Raw genomic sequence first — 10,358 nt, forward strand, 5'->3', positions numbered from 1 at the left:
ACTCCTAAGGTGTTACTTCAGCACTGCACAAGACTGACCTCTAGTGGTCTGGGCCTGAAATACATCAGGATACAAAATACAGTTTAGGATCATCAGTTTTCAGCAACTGTGCCTCACAGCCAAAACAACACATGAAATGTATAACACTTTAATATTGCAGTGAAGAGTCAGACATCTTTATCTCATCCTCACTAAAAGTATTCCTGGAGGGACTTTAATGAAACATCCTGACGAGGGAATTCAATACAAGGTCTCAAATGACTTAAATAAATCAGTATCCAGAACAAGCTGAACGATGGTGCAGTGGTTAGTGCTATTGACTCACTGCAAAAAGGTTCCAGGTACGATCCCCTGTCAGACAGAGTCCCTGTACATGTGTGGGTTCTCTCCTGTTTCCTCCCACAGTCCAAATACATTCTCGTTAGGTTAGTAGGTGACTCTATATTGTACTTCAGTCATGTTTTGCGGAGCTCTGAGACTTATTTTAACTGGTTGAAAAGGAGGAGAAGATGTGACCCTTGAAAGTGTCCTTAATAATGTTTAAAAAAACAACTGAACGATGATGACTTCATGAATCGTGAATCATGTCTTCTTATGGGTCGTTTTCATTGAGCAGAAGCTTCAATTAAATCACAATCGATATTATTAAGTCACCCAAAGAAGTGAAATATTATCACAGAAAATAACAACCAAGAAAACTTCTAAACTTCTAAAAGTATGGCTGAATATTTACTGAACAAAATAATGCTCTCCCCTTTTCACCTCAATATATTGTGTGCAAGTGTAAATATCAAATCCATATTCTTGTGGCATTTCATGAAATAATAGAATCCCTGCAAAGGCATCGATGAACTCTATCACCGTCTGTTTCCGGTCGCTGCCACTTCTTTTTTGGACAGGATGCCGAAAATGACCGAGCGACCCGAAGGTCCACAATGAGGACGGCGAGGAAGTTTGCAAACTTTTGGCTCTGCAGGCATCGAGCTGTAAGTCTAACTTCTGTTCCCATTACCACAACAGATACAAAAGACATAAAGTTCAGTTTGTTGTGAGGTCATTTTATGGTCACACTGATTCATAGAGCAGAAGTTTCTCAAGTGTTGTTTGTGCTGCTATAAATGGGACACTGTGTTGTTACCCGTTGAGTCTTTGGGCACTTAAGAGTAAGAAACAGTTCTTCATTGACTCTCACTGATGTCGGAGGTCACACTGAGGATGAGGATTGCTCTTTCAGTCCAGAAGTGGACAAGTTTCAGTGTTCCAGGGGACCAACAAGAAGCCGGCCAGACCAAGAAATCACCAGCACCAGCAGCAGGAAAAATGACAAAAAGAGGATCATTTCGTATTTCCTAACAGCTAAGTAAAAATGAAAAATGTTCCTGCAGAAGTAAATATCTGTTTTCCAGGTCTGCATTATGAACGACTGAACGAGAGCGGACAGCTTCAGAGCAGCGTGCATCATCTTCCAGGTGAGCTTTTCCTACCTCCAGGTGGAACAACAGCAGCTTCACACACACAGGAAAACATGTAAGTGCAGGAAACATTGTCTCCTGCCTTTGTTTGAGATGATATTTCATCCATCCATCCATCCAAGGAAAAATAAAATGGTTTATGTCTGTTTTGAGCTTGAACTGATGTCTACTTACAATACAATACTTTATTGTCCCCCAGGAGAAATTTCTTGTTGGTCAGTTGGTACACAGCAGGTATACATATAGAAACAAACAGTATAAACAACAGAAACATATAAACAATCAAAGCAGCCAGTCAGCACAGAAGCGTATCAGGAGCTTCAGTAGCCGAGGGAACAAAGCTCTCGATCCAAAGGATGACGAAGCAATCCAAATGGCTTTGTACGGTGCACTCATGACCGACAGTGAGGACAGAGAGGACAGACAATAACTAGACTCCAGACGTGGAGTCTACTCAGACGTGACCAAACGAAGCTGCAAGCGGAAGAGCATGTGCCAAGACCATCAGCCAAATAATATCACTTTGTAATGTTACCTTTCACTTTATTTCAGTGCTTTTAAAAATATGTCTAAAAGCTTCTTTGAGGAACTTTGTATTGTGTTGATTTTGGCGCCCCCCTGTGGACAAAGCCGCACCTCACATCTCTGAGGATTTTGTCCTTTTTGTGTTTTCTGACATTAAAAATCTCCTGCTTTATTTTTCACAGTCAGACGTATCACTCGTTGTAAATAATGCTGTGGAAAATGTGAAAAAGGTGATCACGTTGTCTGACACCTAGAAGTTTCAGGTGTTTATAATAACTTTATAGAAATAGTTCACTTGTCCTCTGAAGGTCTCGTTGGCTTTTTGGGTCATAAAGAGACATTTATATTGATTTCAGTCTGTTTCAGAAACAGTAAATACTTTCCCACAGGACTTTTTTTAACAAGGCACATTTAGTTTCACATTTTATGTAAATTTAAATTAATTTATAGATTCAAACCTGAGCAGAGGTCATGACCAATCACAAGCATGTGTTATATAACTCCCTGTAGAGTCGACCTTTATCGTAATTGATTGCTCAAACTTGTTGACTTGTTAACTTGAAGAGCCGGATGCTGCTGAGATGATTTTTTTATTTTTATCTTTCCAAACGAGCATGTGGGCGACAGAGAGCCTCCGTGTCATCTGTTTTCACACACAGAAACGTCAGCGTGAAGAAAGCCTCCACTGTTCACAACCGTCCTGAGATCTGAGCCGAAGCAGATGATCAAAGGCATGAAGAGGAGGGTGACACCCGATCAATGTGAAATCTCAATGACGCATGACGCTTTTTTTTTTTTTTTTACGGGACAGGTCTTGTGTTTTTTAGCAACAACAATGACATAATTAGCAAAATATTTCATGTGAATAACAAAAATGTTGCTGAAAAATAAACACTTTTAAAAGTATTCCCCTTATGGGACGCCGGATAGCCTAGCAGTTCTACAATTCTATAACTCACTTAGCAGACGCTTTTATCCAAAGCGACGTACATCAGAGAGTAAGAACAACACAAGCAAGGATCTAGAAAAAAGGGAACAATGTCAGTAAGAGCAAACGATCAGCTTTGAGTCTGATTGGACACACAGGTGCTGACAGGAAGTGACCAGAGGCAAAGCACAACATTGAGGGCAGTTCTTGAGAGCTCTAATCAGTATAGAAACCATCTTATAAGTCGTCGTTATCAAACAAAAACCATCGTCACTACCATCATCATCATCAATAATATGGAGACCATCATCATTAAGTTAGTAGGTATTCATGAAAGAGCTGGGTCTTTAGCTTTTTCTTAAAGGTGCAGAGGGACTCTGCAGATCACATGGAGTTTGGAAGTTTGGAGTTAGCGGTTATGACATGTACCCTGTGTACAGAGGCTGAGGATTGAAAATATATTTTTTTGGTGCCAGGCTGCAAAGTTTGACATTTTCATATGGAGTCTATAATGGTGATTGACTCACTTTTGGAGCCAGCCTCTAGTGGCTGGTCGTGGAACTGCAGTTTTTGACATTTCCACCCTGGTGTCTTTGTTCACCCCTACAGGTTGCCAGTTAGAAAAAAACAATTCTACACATGAAATAAAGTCAGGATTTTGAGTATTGGTTAATCACCGATTTATTTTTTAAAAATCCTACAATTCCCATAATGCAACACAGCGGCGTCTTTTGTTTGAATCTCCTGTCTATCAAGCACTTGGGGGACAACTCACATGTAAAGGTGTGAATGTAATGATACAAGCAAAGCAGGAGCTAAGAGAAGTTTATTTATTAACTTTATTTAGAGATCTGTGCAGAGAGTAACGGGTTAGGATCTACAGATCGTACAGCAGCACGGTAAGCGAAGAACCCAGCGACATGTTGTAGATGATCCTTTTGGCGCAAATGTTTTCGTCGTCTTCGTCCTCCACAAACACGGACAGGAAGTGCCCGGCCTCCCAGGGCACGGCCTGCGTCTGAGAGGCCAGCAGACGCAAGCAGGCGGCGTCCTCCTTGAAGGTGAACTTCTTGTCTGCGGGAGACGCAGACTGGCTCTCGTCTTCATTGGGTTCAGACTGAGAGGTGATGAAGGCGTCCAGCTCCAGAGCCTTCTCTCTGACGAACACTCGGACGTTCCTCCTGCTGTAGTTGCTCATCTGGCAGGTGGTGTTTGTGTTTCCCATTTGGCTGGTTAGTCAGATGATTGATGAGGACTGCAGGACTCTGGTTGGCGGCTGTAAGTAACAAGAAGCTGGTTAACAACTTGATAAATTAAAGGTCGCATATTACGCAAAACACACTTCACTATGTTTCTCTAACTCTAATATGTGTCTCTAGTCCGTCTACAAACCCCCCAATGATGAGAAAAGTCCATCCTCTCCGTCTTCTGCCTGCTCCACTTTTCAGAAAATGTGTGCTCAAACAGGCCGTTTGGAGGTTCTCCCTTCATGACATCACAAAGGGCAGTAGCCCCTCCCCCAGGTGGGTGACACTCCCACAGCTAGGTGTTTGTTCTGCCCTCTGAGTCTGCCTTCTCACCGTAAACAATAGAACATGGAGCGAGAAAGCAGAGAAACCCGAGCCCTTCCAGAGAGGGGGGCGTGGTCAGACACAGCTCATCTACATATTTAAAGGTACAGACACAGAAACAGCCTGTTCTGAGCAGGGCTGAAATAGAGAGGTTTATAGACATGATCAAATACAGGATCAGAGTAGATTTAGAACAATAAACTTCACACACATGTTTTGAGGAGCTCTGAGACTTATTTAAACTGAAGAAGAGGAGGAGGATATGTGACCTTTAAAACTTTTAATATCACTGACTCATCATTAGTGCTTAAAAGATCTGAATATAATGACCCGTGTTCCTCCTATAAATTAATTGGTCTCACATCTGTTGCACGTCTGACAGTGTAAAATGTGATATTTCAGCTGCTGCTCCGATGTTTAGCTTCCAGTTTAACTCTTCTCTACATAATTTAAAACACATGCAGTTAATGTTTTTATGCCGTAAAGATCATTAAAATCAACTTAACAGGCAAAGATATCATTTGAGTCTTTTCTAAACTTTGTCTGAAAGATGGAACAAAGACACGAGGAATTCTTACCTGCTGCTTCAGTGTAGCCGAGAGGAAAATTATGACTATCCTGTTCTGACCTCGGCAGTGTGAAAGTGTGTGTGTGTGTGTGTGTGTGTGTGTGTGTGTGTGTGTGTGTTCTGGATAACGTCTGATTATATGCAAAAGAACGTTAGCACAGTTAACGCAGAGTAATATAAAGTCAGGCCGGCTTTAAAGGAGCAACGACAATGTGATGATATCACATAGCAACACAAAGTCAACTGTTTGGGCAGTGCAAACACTTCTACTGCACAACATCAACAACTGCCTTGAGAATTAAATATCGTTGTTATAAACAACAATTGGTAATTAAATTTTCCAATTCTCAGTTGTTGCATAAAGTTTTGTGTGACGCCAGGTGTTTCAGTTCAGCGGTCTATCTGCCTGAAATCTTTACTGCAATCAATCAATCAATATTTATTTGTATAGCGTCAACTCATAACATACTGCAAGAAAAATTTAACTCATGGACGAAGACTTTTAAATCATCATGAGCATTTTTTTCACACATGAACCCTAACCCCCGACATGCATGTTGACATATGTCCCTCACAGCAGGAGACTGTCCCTGTCATTTAATCTTTCATGTTTAAGACTAGAAGTAATGTTAAGTTAAATCCTGGTTGTATATATTCACATTCTTAGTTTTGATATTTTTAGTACTTATTTACTTTGTATTTAATATTATATTATGTTTAGATTTGCTAATATTGTGTTTTTTACTCATATTGTGTGTTTGGATAACCTGCTGCTGTAACGCCACAATTTCCCAGTTTGGGATCAATAAAGTCATTCTATTCTATTCATATTTTGCCTCAGGAGACCCACCTGCGCCCCCTCCTACCTGGGGAAAATCTCTCGCTGTGAGGTGCAGGTGTGAACGACCAGATCAGGAGGACTTTAGGATGCATTGTGTGGAAACTGCTTCACAAAAGCAACCTTTTGAATTAGAACTCATAGAAACAAGATTACACTTTCTCCTTTTAGACTTCACCACTCTGTGTCAGTCCCCTCTCTGTTCTTACAGAACCCCGTCAGATAGAGCTGAAGCCTTTCTGCTCCGTGGTTTGAATATTCAAAGCGACATGAGAAGAAATGCAGTAAAGATAAGACACACTCTCTCTCTCTCGCTCAGCACTATGAGGTCGTGGCTGCTGCTGTTGCTGTCCCTGCTCGTCTCTGACCCGAGTCCCCTCAGAGACGGGGACGGGGTCATGGAAAACTGGAGTTTATGCGGAAATCTGCTCCTCTGTGGACGGGTGACTCCCACAGGAGCGAGGATACTTCAAACTGAAAACTGCTCTGTGTGTGTCCAGAGGAAGTGTGTGTTTGTCTCTGTGCGGCACAAACAGAGGACGTCCCCCCTTCACCCCGTTCACTCAGAGGACGATGGACGCAGTCTGTCTCTTCAGGAACTAACGGGAATCCACAGGAGTCACATTCCAGCACCGGTATGCTTATTTCAAACTTTATAAACATTTAACCTCACCAATACAGCTTCTTATCTTCTCTATGCTCATGACTCTCTAAAGTGAACCCGAGTGGAGGGGGGGGTTGGAGGTGTGTCTCTGGAGGAGAGCGGAGGATGGAGGGGGCGTGGCCAAACAGCAGTTTGTTTTGGTTTCATGCTGGAGCTCAAGGGGCGACATCTACTGGATCAAAACGTCTCACATCCTTCCTTTAACCTTTTATCTCTTTACATTCATGTGATTAAACTACCCTGATGTGCAGTTTGTCAAAGCAAAAGAATTTATGGGAACAATCCTCAGGAAATCAAATTTCTGAAGACACTCGTTTGACATTTAAAAACTGTAGACGTGTCATTAAAAGATAACATTGAAATCAAGAATATAATTCATGATATGAATAATGTATCCCACTATGTTCCATATATTCTGTGAGCTGATTTCAATCACACCTCTATTTTTTTTTCATGGCATTTCTGTCTTTCTGCTCCCAGGTGTGTAAATTTGTTATTTGCATACCAGGTGGGAATTTCACAGTTCACAGTTCACACACAAACACACACACACACACACACCTCCTATAAAGCATGAAGCTGATCATTACACAAGCAGAAACAGCCAGGTTTATTTTGATTTTAATTTCACGCTGCTGATTATGAAGATATCTGACATGCAGCATGTGTTCGCACCTGTCAGTTTACTGTGAAACTCCAACGACAGGTTTCAAGAAAACCTCCAGAGAACACATGAAACATTTAAAATCAGGGTTTAACGAAACAGATGACAGGAAACAGATTCTTACATCTTACATCTTATGACCGTGTCCCTCGGGGGATCATGTGGGGGGGGGGGGGAACCAGAGAAGGTAGGCGCTTTTAAGACACCCCGACACGGCCGTTTTGGACGCCCCTCGGTTTTCCAGATATGAGAGCAGTTATCAGGTCAACAGGTGTTGCAGCGATGGAAGCAGGTCAAGAGAAGTGGTTCAGATAGAAGTGATTGTACCCGACCTAAAAAGCCTCTGCATGTTTCTAATAAGCTCCACGAGCAGAAACGTGCTCAAACTAGGATCAATATTGGAGATGCTTTTGAAAAATGGAGAGAGGTTAGAACACAGAAAGGTTTACAGACCCATGCAGAGCTGGATAAACACTGAAGCTTCAGAGTCCACCACATGGTGACCTGTGTGAGCATCGACTCTAGAGAGGAGGGGGGGGGAGAGACAGCTCTCTATGATGTTTTGAATTTAGACTGCAGTACTCATTTTAACCACTAGGTGTCAGAGTTACATACTGCTCCTTTAAAATGTAGAGTACTTTTTCTTTTCTCTCTGCAAATCATCCAGTCGTTATTAAGATATTTGGGACCAAATTAAACGGGTGACAAACAAATGACTCCTCCATTCCTGGAGCGATGCTTCAAGCGTGGCCAAAACTTTTTCACATGACTGGAGTTGTGTGCTTTAAATAGTTTGTTTTTTAAGTAATGACTCGTGCATTTTCTCCCTGTGGCAGAATGCAACTAATTGCATCTTCCTCTCCTGTCTCTCCAGGTTGTTTCTCTTCTGTGTGGAAGGAGGAAGAGTGTCCCTACTTTGCACAAGCTGCGTGTAATCTCTGGTGAGGAAGCGGGTCGTATTCTGATGAGGACGATAAAAGATCTCCCGTTTTCAGGGTCTGCATGGTTTCTGCATCATCTCTCCGGCGCCTCGGGCTGCAATTTCCAGGCTTCCTTATTACAGAAATCCAAGAGCTGGAGCCCCGCCATCGTTGTTTGGCTGAAGAAAGTGCTGACAGAGAAATACGGCGCTGCTGAAACCGAGCTTATTTCCCGCTGTTTTAAAGAGAGTGAAGTAAAACAAGCGCCGTCCATCAGAAAAACCTCCAAGAAACATAAACTGAAAGGACAAATAAGACAAAAAGAGAGCGTGATGGGCTCAAAAGTAGTCGTGGAGCGTGATTCAGCGCCGCCTTCAAAAGCTTTTGTCAATCAATACGAGGCTTTCAAAGCGGCTTCTCTGCACCCTTCAGATAAATCTCAGTTACAGAGGCAGAGAAAAGCAGCCACACTTATAAAGAAAAACGACTATTTGAACTTCTTGTTTCAAAACACTGTTCAGAGGGAGCAATCTTTAAAAGCATCGGGTGTGTATGATGATGATGATGATGATGATGATGATGATGATGATGATGATGATGGATTTTATGTTAAGAGAAAAGTCTTGTTGGTACCCGGAGAGGAGCCAGAATCCATAAATAAACCGCGGTATAAAACAAGGGCCACTCTTGATGATAATAAAGAGGATTTCAGTGGGAGGATAATCACAAAACAAGCCGAGCCGCGGCGCCCGGAGGGAGAGAGTGCAACAGAGCGATCACACACACATATTGAAAAAGCAAAGCGGGAAAGATTAGCATGCACGCTACAAGTAGGATTTACAGATAAAACCGATAATAATGATGACAAACAAATGCTTAGTGAGGTGGGAGATGATATTTTAATCATGTTTTTCCTCGCAGACGCAGAGAGGGAGACGCAAACGCAAGGAAAAGTTATTCTAGATTCAGACATTAAATGGAAAACAGTAAATATACCCATAAAAGAGCCGGATGACCCCCCACCCTTAGATAAAGTTACAGAGGAAAACTTTATCATCCAAGCACATAACTCCAAATGTAAACACCTGAAAGAAATGCCTTTTTTATTAGGAATTTATGCAGCGAGCGGGGATGTAAAAGCAGAAAAAGTGACTACAAAGTCTGCAGAAACTGAGAAGCGGGTCAAAGCGATGACAGAGAGAATAGAGCAGAGTGAGACAAACAACACGACTCGTTGGAATACGAGCATAAATCATAGAAAACAAGACGCACCATCAGAGGAATCAGTCATCCCCTCACCTCCCTCAATCAAAATGACGGAGCTGGAAGCTGCGAAAACAGAGACAACCGCGGTAAACATGGAGATAAAACAGACGACGCCGAGCGGAAACGCATTCAATCAATGCAGCACGACCACGACCACAACGAGTCCGGACTCTGAGACTGACACCGAGACGAGATTTATGAGAGTCAGAACGACTCGGGATGCACGAGAGACGACGACAGGAGGAAAGGCGTTCTCGGGCCTCAGGATGAGAGATGACTTCTCGGTCAAACTTCATAAGAGCAAAGAGAGAGGAGGAGGAGGAGCTAAGACGAAGAGGCCGCAAAGTGACAGGAAAGACTCAGAGGAGAACTCGCTCACCTCTGCAGAGCCTCCAAAGACGTCCTGCAAACAAAGTACGGAAAAGCCTCTGAAAGTAAGTCAAGTGCTACACTAATTACTGTTTGAGACGTAAGTGTATTCTGACTACTCAAAGTGCTTTTACACTGCAGGTCACACCTACACATTCACACACTGATGACAGAGGCTGATGAGTGAAGTGACCATCAGAAGATTTTTCATCAGAAGAACTTTTTTGCTTCTTTTTAAACATTGCTGTACATATATAAACAACACAACTTCAGAAGGTCAACACTTTTTTATTCTTTATATTCAGGTCTAATTACAGATTTTTTTCCTCAACTGTTTTTAGATTCTTGTTTAAATGTCACATATATTTTTATCCCTGCACGGGTTATGTACATTTCTTGTATAAGTCTATTTTTAATTGCACAGTTTAAGTTTGATTCATCTAGAGGGATTCTTTAAATCTTTTTTTCAGGTTAATATATATGTATGAGGGGGGGGGGGGCGTCGGTTTTGTGGTTAATTTGTAACAAATGTTTCATGTCATGTACGTCTTTGTAACCTGCTACTGGATGCTT

The 10,358-nt window shown here is 42.1% G+C and overlaps 1 protein-coding gene and 1 long non-coding RNA gene across 2 annotated transcripts in view; one reads left to right on the forward strand and one right to left on the reverse strand.

Annotated features, from left to right (window-relative positions):
• Positions 1-4,770, reverse strand: part of LOC132991930 (uncharacterized) — a 47,143-nt gene extending 42,373 nt beyond the window's left edge. Inside the window, exon 1 of the long non-coding RNA XR_009676277.1 lies at positions 4,318-4,770. This is a non-coding gene — a long non-coding RNA (uncharacterized LOC132991930). The remainder of the gene's footprint in view (positions 1-4,317) is intronic.
• A 1,280-nt stretch (positions 4,771-6,050) lies between these two features.
• On the forward strand, positions 6,051-9,871 carry LOC132992262 (probable serine/threonine-protein kinase kinX). Its single transcript, XM_061061465.1, has 2 exons — positions 6,051-6,537; positions 8,105-9,871. Exons 1-2 carry the CDS (start codon positions 6,172-6,174, stop codon positions 9,869-9,871), a joined length of 2,133 nt encoding a protein of 710 aa, XP_060917448.1. The 5' UTR covers positions 6,051-6,171.
• Positions 9,872-10,358: the final 487 nt, after the last annotated feature.

Source organism: Labrus mixtus, chromosome 17 (genome assembly GCF_963584025.1).
Source record: "Labrus mixtus chromosome 17, fLabMix1.1, whole genome shotgun sequence".
NCBI classification, from domain to species: domain Eukaryota; kingdom Metazoa; phylum Chordata; class Actinopteri; order Labriformes; family Labridae; genus Labrus; species Labrus mixtus.